Source organism: Nansenia antarctica (assembly GCF_963989245.1).
Source record: "Nansenia antarctica genome assembly, chromosome: 20".
NCBI classification, from domain to species: domain Eukaryota; kingdom Metazoa; phylum Chordata; class Actinopteri; order Argentiniformes; family Microstomatidae; genus Nansenia; species Nansenia antarctica.
Genome location: NC_137693.1, coordinates 13,520,822 through 13,540,090, shown reverse-complemented (window position 1 = coordinate 13,540,090; position 19,269 = coordinate 13,520,822). Strand labels below are relative to the sequence as shown.

Here is a 19,269-nt window from a genome sequence, read left to right as displayed (position 1 = left end):
GCACTGCATGCATGATCCTCCTGATCCCGAGCAGATTCTGCGGCCAGAGAGACCAGAAATAAACACGATCCGGTAGAGACGGGATCCAGGATTTCGCTGGATTCAAACTCTAGCCGGGTTTTAACTCCGATCTCAGCCGACTCAGTCTTCTTCAGTAATGCAAATGTAACAAAGAACAATCGGCATGGCGGATGGAACGGAGACGCCAACCCCATCTGGAGCCAGTCTGCTGCAATGTCACTACGGCGTGATTCTGGCCTCTCTGGGAGGTCCTATGTGAACCATGCACACTAGAAGAATACGATCTGCACTATGGCATATTTATTATCTGCTTAAACTGCACACGTTTGAAATAAACATGTTACCTGTTTTCCAAACGACTACTCATTTATTGAATCCTGACTCCGGGTTCCAATCCGCTCCAGAAAGCGCGCAGGAGCGGATATCAGCCGCGGAGGGGCAGTCTGGGCTTTGTAGTATTATGCGACTGCTCGAGTTCTTGTTGCTCAAAGGTTGTGGAACATGAAAACCTCCAAATATACTAATGATACTCATCTTTAGTGCTGAATCACAAATAACCAAAATAACATCATCATCTGTCATCATCACCATCACCCTGGGACACAAGAATAGCACAATCTTCAAAGCAGAAAACAAGAAACAATCTTGTTTATTTATGATTATAATAATAGTATGACTGGGTCTCAAACACGTCGGATGCAATGGAGCAGTTGGAATATGAATGGGATATGAATGAAAATGAATGATATGATATGTAATGAAATCTAAATTCAGAACAAGACTGACAGATGAGCATTTAAAATGACTCTATAAGAGTGAACCTATTTGGATACACTCCAGCATACACCTCTCAGTCAGACAGAATTTTTTAAAATGTTGGCCAACTGAAAAGTAGGAACATGGAAAGTATGAGCATGTACAGCACTCAATACTTAGTTGGGGCTCCTTTTGCCTGAATTACTGCAGCAATGCGGCGTGGCATGGAGTCCATCAGTCTGTGGCACTGCTCAGGTGTTATGAGAGCCCAGGTTGCTCTGATAGTGGCCTTCAGCTCTTCTGCATTGTTGGGTCTGGCGCATCGCATCTTCCTCTTCACAATACCCCATAGATTTTCTATGGGGCTAAGGTCAGGCGAGTTTGCTGGCCAATTAAGAACAGGGATACCATGGTCCTTAAACCAGGTACTGGTAGCTTTGGCACTGTGTGCAGGTGCCAAGTCCTGTTGGAAAATGAAATCTGTATCTCCATAAAGTTGGTCAGCAGCAGGAAGCATGAAGTGCTCTAAAACTTCCTGGTAGACGGCTGCGTTGACCCTGGACCTCAGAAAACACAGTGGACCAACACCAGCAGATGACATGGCACCCCAAACCATCACTGACGGTGGAAACTTTACACTGGACTTCAAGCAACGTGGATTCTGTGCCTCTCCTCTCTTCCTCCAGACTCTGGGACCTTGATTTCCAAAGGAAATGCAAAATTGACTTTCATCAGAGAACATAACTTTGGACCACTCAGCAGCAGCCCAGTCCTTTTTGTCTTTAGCCCAGGCGAGACGCTTCTGACGCTGTCTCTTGTTCAAGAGTGGCTTGACACAAGGAATGCGACAGCTGAAACCCATGTCTTGCATACGTCTGTGTGTGGTGGTTCTTGAAGCACTGACTCCAGCTGCAGTCCACTCTTTGTGAATCTCCCCCACATTTTTGAATCGGCTTTGTTTCACAATCCTCTCCAGGGTGCGGTTATCCCTATTGCTTGTACACTGTTTTCTACCACATCTTTTCCTTCCCTTCACCTCTCTATTAATTTGCTTGGACACAGAGCTCTGTGAACAGCCAGCCTCTTTAGCAATGACCTTTTGTGTCTTGCCCTCCTTGTGCAAGGTGTCAATGGTCGTCTTTTGGACAACTGTCAGGTCAGCAGTCTTCCCCATGATTGTGTAGCCTACAGAACTGGACTGAGGGACCATTTAAAGGCGTTTGCAGGTGTTTTGAGTTAATTAGCTGATTAGAGTGTGGCACCAGAGGTCTTCAATATTGAACCTTTTCACAATATTCAAATTTTCTGAGATACTAAATTTGGGGTTTTCATTAGTTGTCAGTAATAATCATCAAAATTAAAAGCAATAAACACTTGAAATATATCAGTCTATGTGGAATGAATGTATACATTATACAAGTTTCACTTTTTGAATGGAATTACTGAAATAAATCAACTTTTTGATGATATTCTAATTATATGACCAGCACCTGTATATATATATATAGGCCTACTGTTTTCTGACTGAAAAGACTAGAAAAGGTGAATGCACTTATTACACATATGTGGACCATAGAATTATAAGCTTAGATATGTGAATGGAGGTGATGTGATACATTTATATATGGATACAGAAAATAAGTTTAAGGAGAAAAAATAGTAGGACTAAGTGAAAAAATAGAATTATGTTTTCTATGACTGATGTGAATGCACCAATTGGACCAATGTGGACCATAAAATGATGATATGCTTTTGATATGTGAATGGAGGTGATGTGATACATTGATACAGAAGATACTAATGTTTTCTATGACTTTGATGTGAAGATAGTGAGCTTACACATTGACATTTGAAACAGAGCATACTAATGATGAATTTCAGAGTGTTTTGATACGCTGTGTGAATACATGTAAGTAATAAGACATGAGTAGTAAGACATGAGTAGTAACACATAAGTAATAACACATGAGTCGCTCTCGGCCACTTTCAGTTTTTTCAAAGTAGCTCTCAGAGGAAAAAAGGTTGGAGACCCCTGACTTAGATTAATACTAGGAGACCCCTGATTTAGATTAACACTAGGAGACCCCTGATTTAGATTAACACTAGGAGACCCCTGACTTAGATTAACACTAGGAGACCCCTGACTTAGATTAACACTAGGAGACCCCTGATTTAGATTAACACTAGGAGACCCCTGACTTAGATTAACACTAGGAGACCCCTGACTTAGAGTAACACTAGGAGACCCCTGACTTAGATTAACACTAGGAGACCCCTGATTTAGATTAACACTAGGAGACCCCTGATTTAGATTAACACTAGGAGACCCCTGACTTAGATTAAAACTAGGAGACCCCTGACTTAGATTAACACTAGGAGACCCCTGACTTAGATTAACACTAGGAGACCCCTGATTTAGATTAACACTAGGAGACCCCTGACTTAGATTAACACTAGGAGACCCCTGACTTAGAGTAACACTAGGAGACCCCTGACTTAGATTAACACTAGGAGACCCCTGACTTAGAGTAACACTGGGAGACCCCTGATTTAGACAGTCTTGATTAACACTATGGGCCGGTTTCAGAGACAAGGCTTGAGCCTAGTCCTGGACTAAATCACACTTTCAATGTAAAATCTCCATTGAAGATGTTTTTTAGTCTAGGATTAGGCTTAAGCCTTGTCTGTGAAACCGGCCCCTAGGTGATCTAAATACTCTGACTTAGACAGACTTGATTAACACTAGGGGCCGGTTTCACAGACAAGGATTAAGCCTAATCCTAGACTAAAAAACATCTTCAATGGAGATTTTACATTGAAAGTGTGATTTAGTCCAGGACTAGCCTTAAGCCTTGTCTCTGAAACCGGCCCTTGGTGATCTAAATACTCAAAAGGTAAGTGAGAAATACGACATACTTATAAAAGAGGAGCAGCACAGATAGTTATTCAGTCAATATTTATTGCTCAAGATGATAAACCTGATATGTTAATTTGTAATAATCCCTGCATGGCATTGACTGACATTCAGGTTTTGTTTTCGTTGCACAGCCAATGGCAATAGAAAACATCAGGAAGCTGTTTTATCATACAGGGTTACTGAATGCATAATTGTGTACTTGCAGGTAGCCATTAGGCAAAAAAAAAAAAACATGGTTAAAACAGCCCACATTCCTTTTTTCTGAGGTTAAAAGGGTTTTGCAGGGCTTCAGCATAGGCTTTAAGCTACAAGGCGGCTCTATAAAAGACCATAGGATAGTTACCAAAACAGGGAGCAGTCAGGCCATTGGAAACCCTACCAGCTTATGTAAATATTTGACCAACCTCAGTTCAAACATAACACATACAGTATCTCTAGGACTAGACCAACGGAAATGGCATGCAATTTCGTTCCACAACCAGATATAATCAATGAGTTATATATGGATATGAAAACAGGGCTACTTGATTATACAGTTGTTAAATGGTTGAAGGTGAGGGAATTGGGCTGGGCCTCTTCTCATCTCTATTCAAGCCATTTGCAATATTCCACAAACCTCTGGTCCAATACACAAGATGAAAGCCAGGGAAACACACTTATCCCAAGTGAAAACTATACCTGAAACATGGATAATGTCCAAGAGGGCATACCCCTACGGTCTGTCAGTAGAGGGCATACCCCTACGGTCTGTCAGTAGAGGGCATACCCCTACGGTCTGTCAGTAGAGGGCATACCCCTACGGTCTGTCAGTAGAGGGCATACCCCTACGGTCTGTCAGTAGAGGGCATACCCCTACGGTCTGTCAGTAGAGGGCATACCCCTACGGTCTGTCAGTAGAGGGCATACCCCTACGGTCTGTCAGTAGAGGAGTTCTCCAGTCTAAAAGCCTTGTAAACACTCCATCCCAGTACAACCATGTTCATCAGAGCCTATAGCACTTCTCTCAGTAGGATTACTTGCTGAGAAAAACAGTAGTTTACATCTGTTGGGTGAAGGAACTGATATTTCAGACAACACATACTAAATTACCTGCTTAAGAAAAATATTAATACAATCATTAGCTAGGTAAAAGCCAAAGCATTCAGATTTCCCATAGATTTTCAACCTTTGTATTCAGACGATGTTTAAAGCTCTGATATATTTCTTAAAACAATAAAAAGACAGCAAAGACACAGTCATTCAGTGGAAATGCATGAGTGAATGAACACTTTCATAGTGAACACAACAGGTATGCTATGTAGAATTGTCACATTCTGTCTAAGTACATGGTTTCATTTGGTTCCATTGTTCACATCACAAGCCCCTACAGAACTGTAGTGAAGAGGGGAAATCATGAGGAAGACAAGAGTAAATTGCATATCATTTAAAACACTGCAATAAGATTTTTAAAGAAATGGGATACAAATAATAATTAAAAAAAACATTCAAAAATGTTAATATCAAACAACATATTGCATTTTTTTCCTTTCTCCATGATGTCACTGCAGTTTTGAAATAGTGTTTTTGTGGAATTTCTGAAAGAGACTTTACAAGTTAATCAACATATGATTAATGTCTCAAAGAGTCTGTTTTTTTCTTTTTACAATCGATTAGTTAGATAACAGATGAGTTAATGTCTGGAAGTTTTAGGCTGGCATAGGATTTTCACAGTAGCTCAGAGTTTGAATGAACTTGTTATGATTAGATATCTGGTATGATAACATTAGCATTATCATCTCCCACGGAAATCTGCCTTGCAGTGGAACAGACCGGCTCCCTTTGTCAAAACATCAAACTCTTATCGCAATTATATACACAAGATGGATGCTATCTAACCTCTACCACAAGAGCAGTTCTAGTGATAGCACTGAGAAGCATTTGAAATCACGCTCGAGTACAACCTAGAACATTTTTCTAGAAATGTGCAAATCATGTCAACACCACTCTTCTCTCAGTCTTTGGTCCCTCTTGGCCACCATGAGACACACTCAGAAGTAAAGGGAGAGGAGGGGATGGATTGGCCAACAGTAGTTCTCTCTGTGGTTTAGAAGGCCACAAATACAGAATATGTTGCATAACGTCAAGTGAAATAAACAAAATAAATCATCTGTGAAATGGCATGAACATAGAGAAATTCATTCAGAACAGCATCACCCACACACACACGCATACACTCTTGGTCAAATATTTCTGCTCCAGAAAGAGTGATGGAGAATGAACAGAAGGGAGGGAGATTTCTTTCCCCTCCACATAGCTTGTAATTGAGGAGTCATGGGTTGGGGTTGAACTCAGTCAGTGCAAGGTGGCGGAGGGGGTCGCGTTGGGGGACAGGACACAGGAGGAGCGGGGGGTCACGCGTGCTGTTCCCCCGTGGTGGTGGAGCCATTGGCTTTGCTCTTGCTCTTGGGCAGCAACTTGCGGTTGAGCATGCGGCTGAAGGTAGCCGTGCGGCGTTCTCGGTCCACCATCACTGGGTGCTCCAGGTACACCAGGTCGTTGTGAGACTGGCTCATCCCTGGGTCCTTGCGCTGGTGGCGCCGGCGGAAGAACAGCTTGGCACTCTTCTGCAGGAAGCTGCCTGTGGAGGGGGTTATCCATGGAGGACACAGGGGAGAAACCAGAGTCACTGGTCATAAACACAATCTGACAAAGGAGCTGTACTCCTCTACCCTAATAACACCAGAAACCATGGACTCTTGTTTTATATAAGCACAATTTACAGTATATCTCAAAAGTGAGTACACCCTTTAGATTTTTGCACATATTCTGTTATATCCTTTCAGGGGATAACATTATCCTACTGAAACTTTGATATAACTTAAAGTAGTCAGGTGTGCTGCTTGAATAACAGTATAGATGTATTGTCCTTTGAAAATTACTCAGTACACAGCTGTTAATGTCTAGACAGCTGGCAACAAAAGTGAGTACACCCCATAGTGAACATGTCCTAATTGTGCCCAATGATGTTGTTTTCCCGCCCTGGTGTCATGTGACTCGTTAGTGTTACAAGGATTCAGGTGTAAATGATAAGCAGGGCTGTTAAATTTGGTGTTTTGGGCACAATTCTCTCTGAATGCTGGACAACATGGCACCTCATGGCAAGGAACTCTGAGCGGCTGAAAAAAATGATTATTGCGCTTCACAAAGATGGCCTTGGCTATAAGAAGATTGCCAACACCCTGAAAATGAGTTGCAGCACAGTGGCTAAGATCATACAGCGGTTTTCCAGGACAGGTTCCACTCAATAATTTAATAATAATTTTGCCATTTAGCAGACGCTTTTAATCCAAAGCGACTTACAATTACGAATTACAGGGACTTTCCCCCTGGAGTAACTGAGGGCTAAGTGCCTTACTCAAGGGCACACTAGTGGTGTGGTTTCAGGCGGGATTTGAACTCACAACCTTCCGATCACAAGTCCAACTCACTATCCACTAGACCACCACTACCTCGGAACAGGCCTCGCCAGGGTCGACCAAATAAGTTGAGTCCACGTGCTCAGCGTCATATCCAGAGGTTGGTTTCCAAAAATAGACGTGCGAGTGCTTCCAGCATTGCTGCAGAGGTTGCAGAAGTGGGATGTCAGCCTGTCAGTGCCCAGACCATACGCCGCACACTGCATCAAATCGGTTTGTATGGCCGTCGCCCCAGACAGAAGCCTCTTCTGAAACCGATGCATAAGAAAGCCCGCAAACAGTTTGCTGAAGACAATGAATCCAAGAACATGAGTTACTGGAACCATGTCCTGTGGTCTGATGAGACCAAAATAAACCTGTTTGGGTCAGATGCTGTCCGGCGTGTGTGGCGGCACCCTGGTGAGGAGTACCAAGACAAATGTGTTTTGCCTACAGTCAAGCATGGTGGTGGCAGCATCATGGTCTGGGGCTGCATGAGTGCTGCCGGCACTGGGGAGCTGCATTTCATTGAGGGACACATGAATTCCAATATATACTGTGACATCCTGCAGCAGAGCATGATCCCCTCTCTTCGGAAACTGGGCCGTAGGGCAGTTTTCCAACATGATAATGACCCTAAACACACCTCCAAGATGACAACGGCCTTGCTGAAGAAGCTGAAGGTTAAGGTGATGGACTGGCCAAGTATGTCTCCAGACCTACATACAGATTATGCATTCATGGGGGGACATGCATACATGTAACAAGGGTAGGCGCAATAAGCCACGGCTTCAGCCTACACCTTTTTGGTCCTGATGTTATAAATTGTGACTATGTACATTTTCTTATATCTGTATTGTGAATTGTATAGGGGACCAAAATAAACATTCTCAATCAATCAATCAATCAACCTAAACCCAATTGAGCACATGTGGGGCATCCTCAAGAGGAAGGTGGAGGAGTGCAAGGTGTCCAACATCCGTGCGCTCCGTGATGTCATCATGGAGGAGTGGAAGAAGATTCCAGAAGCAACCTGTGCAGCTCTGGTGAATTCCATGCCCAGGAGGGTTAAAGCAGTGCTAGATAACAATGGTGGTCACACAACATATTGACACTTTGGGCACAATTTAGACATGTTCACTATGGGGTGTACTCACTTTTGTTGGCAGCTGTTTAGACATTAACAGCTGTGTACTGAGTAATTTTCAATGGACAATAAATCTATACTGTTATTCAAGCAGCACACTGACTACTTTAAGTTATATCAAAGTTTCATTAAGATAGTGTTATCCCCTGAAAGGATATGACAGAATATTTGCAAAAATCTAAAGGGTGTACTCACTTTTGAGATATACTGTACATCTTGGAGTTGGAGCCTAGATATGCACAACCTTCTCACACTGAATATCTAGATTCTAGGCTAACATATACCCTAAGGGATTGTCTCAAGTATAGAGAAAGACCTGGCTCCATTTTAGCATTCAGGAAACATGACACACTCTTCAAAGCTAAGAAAATATGGGTATGGGGATACAGACAACACCATAATCAAAAAAGTAGAAAGACATAAGAAAAAAGGACACAAAGTAGATTTGGATCACCATCTTTCAGGCTCTTGACTATCAACTATTATATCATTTTTATTCTTCTTTCATTTTTCAGCTTGATGCTTTTTTCAACCTACAAACGAATGGATCTTAAGGTTACACACAGGCCGCGGTAATCAACTGTATGGTGGTCAATTGTATCGTGAGAGAAAAATCAGCTCGGCATTAAACCAATCTGAAGGGAGCAGGCACCATGAACTGCGCTGACTGCATGTTGTTGCCCTCCACCCTACTCTCACTGAAAGTCTCAGACTTTGCAGCTGCCGCTTCCCAGATGGTAGGAGGCTTGGTCAGATGGTAGTAGGCTTGGTCAGATGGTAGGAGGCTTGGTCAGATGGTAGGAGGCTTGGTCAGATGGTAGGAGGCTTGGTCAGATGGTAGGAGGCTTGGTCAGATGGTAGGAGGCTTGGTCAGATGGTAGGAGGCTTGGTCAGATGGTAGGAGGCTTGGTCAGATGGTAGGAGGCTTGGTCAGATGGTAGTAGGCTTGGTCAGATGGTAGGAGGCTTGGTCAGATGGTAGTAGGCTTGGTCAGATGGTAGTAGGCTTGGTCAGATGGTAGTAGACTTGGTCAGATGGTAGGAGGCTTGGTCAGATGGTAGTAGGCTTGGTCAGATGGTAGTAGGCTTGGTCAGATGGTAGTAGACTTGGTCAGATGGTAGGAGGCTTGGTCAGATGGTAGTAGGCTTGGTCAGATGGTAGTAGACTTGGTCAGATGGTAGTAGGCTTGGTCAGATGGTAGTAGGCTTGGTCAGATGGTAGTAGACTTGGTCAGATGGTAGTAGGCTTGGTCAGATGGTAGTAGGCTTGGTCAGATGGTAGTAGGCTTGGTCAGATGGTAGTAGACTTGGTCAGATGGTAGTAGGCTTGGTCAGATGGTAGTAGACTTGGTCAGATGGTAGTAGGCTTGGTCAGATGGTAGTAGGCTTGGTCAGATGGTAGGAGGCTTGGTCAGATGGTAGTAGACTTGGTCAGATGGTAGTAGGCTTGGTCAGATGATAGTAGACTTGGTCAGATGGTAGTAGGCTTGGTCAGATGGTAGTAGACTTGGTCAGATGGTAGTAGGCTTGGTCAGATGGTAGTAGACTTGGTCAGATGGTAGTAGACTTGGTCAGATGGTAGTAGACTTGGTCAGATGGTAGTAGACTTGGTCAGATGGTAGTAGACTTGGTCAGATGGTAGTAGACTTGGTCAGATGGTAGGAGGCTTGGTCAGATGGTAGGAGGCTTGGTCAGATGGTAGTAGGCTTGTTCAGATGGTAGTAGGCTTGGTCAGATGGTAGTAGACTTGGTCAGATGGTAGGAGGCTTGGTCAGATGGTAGGAGGCTGGGTCAGATGGTAGTAGGCTTGGTCAGATGGTAGTAGGCTTGGTCAGATGGTAGTAGGCTTGGTCAGATGGTAGTAGGCTTGGTCAGATGGTAGTAGGCTTGGTCAGATGGTAGGAGGCTTGGTCAGATGGTAGGAGGCTTGGTCAGATGGTAGTAGGCTTGGTCAGATGGTAGTAGGCTTGGTCAGATGGTAGTAGACTTGGTCAGATGGTAGTAGGCTTGGTCAGATGGTAGTAGGCTGGGTCAGATGGTAGTAGGCTTGGTCAGATGGTAGTAGGCTGGGTCAGATGGTAGGAGGCTTGGTCAGATGGTAGTAGGCTTGGTCAGATGGTAGTAGACTTGGTCAGATGGTAGTAGACTTGGTCAGATGGTAGTAGACTTGGTCAGATGGTAGGAGGCTTGGTCAGATGGTAGTAGGCTTGGTCAGATGGTAGGAGGCTTGGTCAGATGGTAGTAGGCTTGGTCAGATGGTAGTAGGCTTGGTCAGATGGTAGTAGACTTGGTCAGATGGTAGTAGGCTTGGTCAGATGGTAGGAGGCTTGGTCAGATGGTAGTAGGCTTGGTCAGATGGTAGTAGACTTGGTCAGATGGTAGTAGACTTGGTCAGATGGTAGGAGGCTTGGTCAGATGGTAGGAGGCTTGGTCAGATGGTAGGAGGCTTGGTCAGATGGTAGGAGGCTTGGTCAGATGGTAGTAGGCTTGTTCAGATGGTAGTAGACTTGGTCAGATGGTAGGAGACTTGGTCAGGTGGTAGGAGACTTGGTCAGATGGTAGTAGACTGGGTCAGATGGTAGTAGACTTGGTCAGATGGTAGTAGGCTTGGTCAGATGGTAGTAGACTTGGTCAGATGGTAGTAGACTTGGTCAGATGGTAGGAGGCTTGGTCAGATGGTAGTAGACTTGGTCAGATGGTAGTAGACTTGGTCAGATGGTAGGAGGCTTGGTCAGATGGTAGGAGACTTGGTCAGATGGTAGTAGGCTTGGTCAGATGGTAGTAGACTTGGTCAGATGGTAGTAGACTTGGTCAGATGGTAGTAGACTTGGTCAGATGGTAGTAGGCTTGGTCAGATGGTAGGAGGCTTGGTCAGATGGTAGGAGGCTTGGTCAGATGGTAGGAGGCTTGGTCAGATGGTAGTAGGCTTGGTCAGATGGTAGTAGACTTGGTCAGATGGTAGTAGACTTGGTCAGATGGTAGGAGGCTTGGTCAGATGGTAGTAGGCTTGGTCAGATGGTAGTAGACTTGGTCAGATGGTAGGAGGCTTGGTCAGATGGTAGTAGACTTGGTCAGATGGTAGGAGGCTTGGTCAGATGGTAGTAGGCTTGGTCAGATGGTAGTAGGCTTGGTCAGATGGTAGTAGGCTTGGTCAGATGGTAGTAGACTTGGTCAGATGGTAGGAGGCTTGGTCAGATGGTAGTAGGCTTGGTCAGATGGTAGTAGGCTTGGTCAGATGGTAGTAGACTTGGTCAGATGGTAGGAGGCTTGGTCAGATGGTAGTAGACTTGGTCAGATGGTAGTAGACTTGGTCAGATGGTAGTAGACTTGGTCAGATGGTAGTAGACTGGGTCAGATGGTAGTAGGCTTGGTCAGATGGTAGTAGGCTTGGTCAGATGGTAGTAGACTTGGTCAGATGGTAGGAGGCTTGGTCAGATGGTAGTAGACTGGGTCAGATGGTAGTAGACTGGGTCAGATGGTAGTAGACTTGGTCAGATGGTAGGAGGCTTGGTCAGATGGTAGGAGGCTTGGTCAGATGGTAGTAGGCTTGGTCAGATGGTAGGAGGCTTGGTCAGATGGTAGTAGGCTTGGTCAGATGGTAGGAGGCTTGGTATGTTTCACATTGTTTATACTTTTAAATTATTCCCCAAATAAAAGTGGTTTAACCACGGTTTAGGGTATCAAAGAAACAAAAAGTGCCTATAGCATCCAGTAGGCTTATGAATGAATGAATGGTCTTTATTGTCATTGATACAGTACAGGTACCAAACAACAACATTTGGGAGGGGGGGCTCCCCTGGTGCTAGGAAAGAAAAAAAAACAAAAAAAAACAAGAAGGGAAAGGGGCTGGTTTACATAAATAAAGGCTATGTACACTATCCACTATACTATACTGTACAAATAAAACACTGTGCTGTACTCTATGCTATGCTATACCTATTCTAACATTTCCTATTCTCTGCAACCTTATGTACCCTAGGGTTGTCATATTGCACATAGTGTTATTGCACATTAATTTAAAGTGTCGCAGTTTGCAGGCTTGAAATGTACACATTTGTGCCTCAGCACTACACCTGATTTTCAATCCAGCAGCTGCCATCAATCCGTCCAGACTGTCCAGGGCCCAGAACCTAGGTCTTTGCTGTGTTCAGGGCCTGGATGGCCCTGGGGTAGAAGCTGAGCTTCAGTCTGTTTGTCCTTGCGGCCATGGTCCTGTACCGCCTGTTCGAGGGCAGCCGAGCAAAGTGTTCGTACCCAGGGTGGGATGGGTCTCTGGAGATCTTGGAGGCCTTCCTGAGGCAGCGTGTGTTGTACAGCTCTTCCAGAGAGGGGAGGGGGGCGCCGGTGATCTTCTGGGCCGTTCTCACGACTCTCTGTAGCGCATTCCTCTCTGCGGCTGTGCAGCTGGAGAACCAGTTGCAGATGCAGTAGGTGAGGATGCTCTCCACTGCGCAGCGGTAGAAGGCCACCAGCATGTCTGATGTGGTCTTTCCTGAGGACTCTCAGGAAGAAGAGCCGCTGTTGTGCCTTCTTGATGATGGCTGCTGTGTTGTTCTTCCAGGACAGGTCATCCTGTATGTGCACCCCCAGGAATCGGAGGGTTGAGAGACTCTCTCCACGCTCCCTCCGTCGATGAGCAGGGGCTGGAGCTCAGATTTTTTCCTCCTGAAGTCCACGATGATTTCCTGGGTCTTTGACTGGTTCAGCAGCAGGTTGTTAACCTTGCACAGCTTGCTCAGCTGCTCTACCTCATCCCTGTACGCCGCCTCGTCCCCCCCCCCCGAGATGCAGCCCACCACGGTGGTGTCGTCTGCAAACTTTACGATGGAGTTGCTGGGGTGGACGGGGGTGAAGTCGTAGGTGTAGAGGTTGTAGAGGATGGGGCTTAGCACGCAGCCCTGGGGGGACCCAGTGCTGAGTCTGAGGGCTGTGGAGGTGTGGGAGCCCACCCGCACCCTCTGGGGGCGGTCGGACAGGAAGTCCTTGATCCATGCACATATAGAGTGTGATAGTCCCAGGTCTAGTAGTTTGGTCACTAGCCTGTCTGGAAGGATGGTGTTGAAGGCAGAGCTGAAGTCCACAAAGAGCAGTCTCGCTCTTATCTTATCAAAATATAATAACAAAATAACAATAAATAACAAAAATGGCAGTAATAAAATGGGCATAAAAGTGTATCCTACAACGTTAGGCTATTCAAGCCTATTCTAGGTTGATAAACAGGCATGTTCTGTGCAGGCTGCAGCAGGGCACAACTGTCTGGCCAGGCACGGTAAAGTCTTGTTGTTTGCCTCGGTCATTATGGTTAGAAAGCGTCACCGGTATTGCTTTATAAAGCAATATTATTGCTATATAAAACTAAATTATTGTTATATAAAGCTATATTATTGCTATAATACTGCTATATAAAACTATATTATTGCTATAATACTGCTATATAAAACTATATTATTGTTATAATACTGCTATATAAAACTATATTATGGCTATAATACTGCTATATAAAGCTATATTATGGCTATAATACTGCTATATAAAACTATATTATTGCTTTAATACTGCTATATAAAGCTATATTATGGCTATAATACTGCTATATAAAGCTATATTATTACTATAATACTGCTATATAAAACGATATTATGGCTATAATACTGCTATATAAAACTATATTATGGCTATAATACTTCTATATAAAACTATATTATTGCTATAATACTGCTATATAAAGCTATATAAAGCTATATTATTGTTATATAAAGCTATATTATTGCTATAATACTGCTATATAAAACTATATTATTGCTATAATACTGCTATATAAAACTATATTATTGTTATAATACTGCTATATAAAACTATATTATGGCTATAATACTGCTATATAAAACTATATTATGGCTATAATACTGCTATATAAAACTATATTATTGCTATAATACTGCTATATAAAACTATATTATTGCTTTAATACTGCTATATAAAACTATATTATTGTTATAATACTGCTATATAAAGCTATATTATGGCTATAATACTGCTATATAAAACTATATTATGGCTATAATACTGCTATATAAAACTATATTATTGTTATAATACTGCTATATAAAACTATATTATTGTTATAATACTGCTATATAAAGCTATATTATTGTTATAATACTGCTATATAAAGCTATATTATGGCTATAATACTGCTATATAAAACTATATTATTGCTTTAATACTGCTATATAAAACTATATTATTGTTATAATACTGCTATATAAAGCTATATTATGGCTATAATACTGCTATATAAAACTATATTATTGCTTTAATACTGCTATATAAAGCTATATTATGGCTATAATACTGCTATATAAAGCAATATTATTGCTATATAAAACTAAATTGTTATATAAAGCTATATTATTGCTATAATACTGCTATATAAAACTATATTATTGCTATAATACTGCTATATAAAACTATATTATTGTTATAATACTGCTATATAAAGCTATATTATGGCTATAATACTGCTATATAAAACTATATTATTGCTTTAATACTGCTATATAAAGCTATATTATGGCTATAATACTGCTATATAAAGCTATATTATTACTATAATACTGCTATATAAAACGATATTATGGCTATAATACTGCTATATAAAACTATATTATGGCTATAATACTTCTATATAAAACTATATTATTGCTATAATACTGCTATATAAAGCTATATAAAGCTATATTATTGCTATTTAAACTATATAAAGCTATATTATTGCTATATAAAACTATATAAAGCTATATTATTGCTATATAAAACTATATAAAGCTATAATACTGCTATATAAAACTATATTAAGTTATAATACTGCTATATAAAACTATATAAAGCTATAATACTGCTATATAAAACTATGCTCCCGTTGTTCCAACAGCTCTTTCTAGAACATTCTCTGCTGGTCCATCATATCACACCTGTGTTAATAGTCACATTGTCCGTCTCCATTGCTTCAAGTTCGGTATAGTTCACCGGTTGTTAAGTCCTCGGGTGTAAAAAGTTGAATGAAAAAACAACGGGACAAAAGTAGTAATCCAGTGTCACTCGTAGATGGGCGAGAATGACAGCGTACAGAACAGCCAGAACGTTAAGTTCGAAAAAGTTTGTTGACAGTTAAACACGCGCAGCACTGCCTGAGCGGAAGTAACGTGTGAATGGAAGAGGAAGTGGAGGGACGAAGTTCTGTCATCACTTCCATAGCATCTTAACCACACAGACAAACACTCAAGGCATTTATTGTATATAGCATTTTATGACGGTTTTATGACGGTTTTATGACGATATTGACAAAAGCTATTTTTCTGAGCCAAGGTTTTACGGTTCAATGGTAAAAGCGCCCAAGCCTAATGGGTAGCCCTCTGGTCTATTCACTACTAAACTACTACAAAGTGCTTATGGATAACTTACTCTTCAGGACATAATATGTGGTTAGCATTGGTTTCCTCTTTAAGTTGGCAAAGAAGAAAGTGAAAAGGAAAGGTGGGAGACAGGGAGGGAAGGATGAGAAATGAGAACAAGAGACTGACAGACAAACGGACAATGACAACAACACAGTGCAGTGCTGCCAACTAGGAACACTGGGCCATGAGAACAGTAAGATAAGTGGGAAATGGAATGAGGAAATATGTTACTGAGCAGCACTGCTTCAAAGAAGTGTTTAAGTACTGTTTAAGTAATTCAATATTAAACAATACATTACATGATAAAAGGTTTTAACACAGGTCACAGTGCCTACTCAACTCTGTTAGCTGAACTCCTTACAGAGGTTAGTGATGACGTTAAGTTAGAGGGTTAACAAGGTATCAAAAACATACAAGAAGGAACATTTTAGGACGCTATTCTGACTGGTTATTGAAATCATATTTAGGGTTTGCCCTAAAGCCACTCGCTCAATCCAGGCAGGAACCCTCCATGCGCTCTCACCTCTGCTCTTCTTGGAGCCTGACTCAGAGACGCACAGGGACAGGGAGGTTTTGTCTGCGTCCTCCCCTGCCTGACTGTCCCAGTCCTGTGGAGCCTGACCCACTCCACTAGGGCCCTCCTGGGGGTCCGACAGCTCTACGGGGCTACTGGCTCCTGATGCGTTGGCCACAGTGATATCCTGAGAACCCCCCTCTGACATAGAGGCGTCCATCGCCGCAGCGTAGCCTGCCATCAGAGCCATCTCGTCGTCCTGAGACAGAGAAGTCTGGGAAACAGAGTCAAAAACAAACATAGTGAGTGTCCATACACTTTAACTCGAGAACCTCTAGAAAGGTCGACAAGTTTGTTTGTTTGTTTATTCGGATCCCCATTACCTAATGCCATGACATAAGCTAGTCTTCCTGGGGTCCGACACAAAAATCATATTTGGACAATTGTCAACATTATATACATACAGACACTTGTAAACATTGTATACATACATGCATCATAATAACAAAAGAAAGGAATAATAAAAAAGAAAAAAAACTAAGAAAAGAAATGAAATAACAGATCAGCAAACAAGATAAATCATCGACTGTTCATTCAGAGTTAATTGTATTAAGTGCTCTTTTATTGGTTTCTTGAAAGTGCATCTAGAATTAGTTTTACTAACATGCTTGGGTAAAGAGTTCCATCCTGTAATGGCTCAGTAAATTACAGTAGATTTGTCCTCCTAGGTCTAGGTGGTAAGAGATATCCTGAAATGGCCTGTCTGGTCAGATAGTTATTTTCATTTCTGATATACACTACTTGGTCAGAAAAGTCCTGTGGTTTCTTGTCATTTATGACATTCCCGAAGAAGACCAGAAGACTGGATTGTAATCTATCTTCTACAGGAAGCCATGCCAGATTTCTATGCATTTCCAAAACATTTGTGCGCATTGAACGGTGGAGAGCTAATCTAGCAGCTTTGTTTTGAGTGATTTAGAGTTTTCTTAGATCTTTCTTAGCTGCAGATGACCAAATGACTGGACAGTACTCAAGTTATGCTGGGTGTACCTTAGCCACTCCTGAGATGATGATGGTGCTCTTCTTGACGGGGGACTTGAGCTTCTGCTTGGCTGACTGGTAGAGCTGGCGGATGGCGGCCTCGGCCACGGGGTCGGTCCCGTTCAGCATCAGCAGCTCCGTGTCTGAGGAGGACAGGGCCTTGCTCACCGTGGCCCCCAGCATGGACGGCTGCTCCGACACCCTCCTCTCTGACAGCTTGGACTTGGTGGCAGGCTTCAAGGGGGACTCTGAAACCGCAGAACACTTTTCATAGTTTCAGTCAAATAGTTCATCTATAATAAAGAATGACATTCGAGATACATTATCCATACATAATAAGTTAACCAGACAGACAAGATAGCCAGACTGTGTTTACCACCTCAAATTAATTAATTTATGCCCAGCCAAATCCATGTTTAGAGGTAGCTAGCTAACATCACATTGATCATACTCGTAAGACTTTTCACTTTTCAAAAAATGCCGGTCGAGAGGACGCTGGCCTTGCTTGTTCTCGCCGCTTCTCTGCATAAAATCTAGATTTCCTTGCAGTATACAGAGTAGATTGTCCTACAAAGACACCTAGATTTAGATTTAGTAATCAAAAAATTAATTAGACCCCTATACTTTCTTTTCTTTCTTTCTTTTTATTTTACTACTCAATCTTTTCAGTTTGTAAAGCGTCTTTGAGTGTCTAGAAGTCTAATGTATTATTATTATTATTATTATTATCCAATAATCTGAGCCAATGTCCTGTAAGCTCTAGTAATAATCATAGTACAGCCAAGAATCCCCAAACCAAAACAACTATCGAGCCCCACAATCAGTTGCCTATTGTATGCATGTGAATAAGACATAGGATATCTCAGTCCTGAGGCCATCATGTTGGTGCAGTCAGGTCAGTGTGTCTACAGTACCTATGGTGAGGCCAGGCAGCAGTGGTCGACCAGGTTTACTCTTCACTGCTGTGATGGTGGTGACCACAGTGCCACAGGGCATGACTGTGCGGTCCATCTCCACTCTCTTAGTCGGGGCTGGCGTGGGGGTCTGCCAGGACCTCACCTCACTCGGCTCCAGGTAGGTAAACTGGGGAGTGCGGTGGGGGGGATGGCAATGGCATGATTATTATAGAGGTGAAAGATGGTAAACAATAGTGCTAGCAAGTTATTGAATACAACATCAAGAGCCAAATTGAGCGTGTTTATGTGTTAGGCACGATGTTAACTGCATATGCATATCTATCTTACCTCAGTGGTAAGTGACCCTGTCACTTGGTCTTTGGTCACAAGTGCAAATGTTTGCTGTCCTTTGGGTTGTTTCTTTACAAGATCAAAAGGCACTGACACCTGACCCAGTAAGGAGCCTATCCGGGGGAAAATACATTACAATCTGTTAGCTGATAGCAGGAACATATCCCTGCTCACAAGAATAACCTGTCAAGGAAACACTGTTTACACAAAAAGACTAGTTCAAGGAATGTCATGCATATTCTTAGAAGAATGAAATGCTTTAATTGTTCTCAAAATGAACATGAGCTTTTTTAGGTATATATTATCAGCATCATTACTTCTCCCTGTGTTTGAACAGAGATACGGAGCACATATACATACTCTCCTGAGGTTTTCCATCATCTAACAGCTGAATATTGAGCTCTTTTGATCGTCCGTTCAGCTCACTGGTGAGAAACAGGGGAGGGAAGAAAGTTTAGAAACCAAAACAAAGACAGACCGCGGTACAGAAGGGAGGGGGGGGGGGGGGTCAAAATCAGGCCAGGTGGCAAATGTTTACTAGGACATCAGGCTCACAAGCCATTAGAATGGCTAAACAGGATTGTTTTTCCTATTGAAACAGGTCTGGCTTAGAGACCAGAGACTCTCTCTAAATCAATCCCATCTCTGGCAGCAGAAGTAGCAGAAGTAGCAGTATTGTTGGACTCACAAGATGAAGGGCTGGTCCCAGGAAGGGCTGGCTGTGTTCTTTAGCACT

The 19,269-nt window shown here is 42.6% G+C and overlaps 1 protein-coding gene across 1 annotated transcript in view; it reads right to left on the bottom strand.

Moving 5' to 3' along the window:
• Positions 1 to 3,947: 3,947 nt before the first annotated feature.
• Positions 3,948 to 19,269, bottom strand: part of c2cd2 (C2 calcium dependent domain containing 2) — a 26,789-nt gene continuing 11,467 nt past the window's right edge. The window contains exons 7-13 of the mRNA XM_080549382.1: positions 19,222 to 19,269; positions 18,894 to 18,958; positions 18,531 to 18,646; positions 18,201 to 18,369; positions 17,296 to 17,534; positions 16,255 to 16,519; positions 3,948 to 6,311 (exon numbers count right to left, since the gene is read on the bottom strand). The exon at positions 19,222 to 19,269 is cut by the window's right edge and continues 61 nt beyond it. Coding sequence (XP_080405508.1) covers positions 6,085 to 6,311; positions 16,255 to 16,519; positions 17,296 to 17,534; positions 18,201 to 18,369; positions 18,531 to 18,646; positions 18,894 to 18,958; positions 19,222 to 19,269 — 1,129 coding nt within the window. The 3' untranslated portion in view covers positions 3,948 to 6,084. The remainder of the gene's footprint in view (positions 6,312 to 16,254; positions 16,520 to 17,295; positions 17,535 to 18,200; positions 18,370 to 18,530; positions 18,647 to 18,893; positions 18,959 to 19,221) is intronic.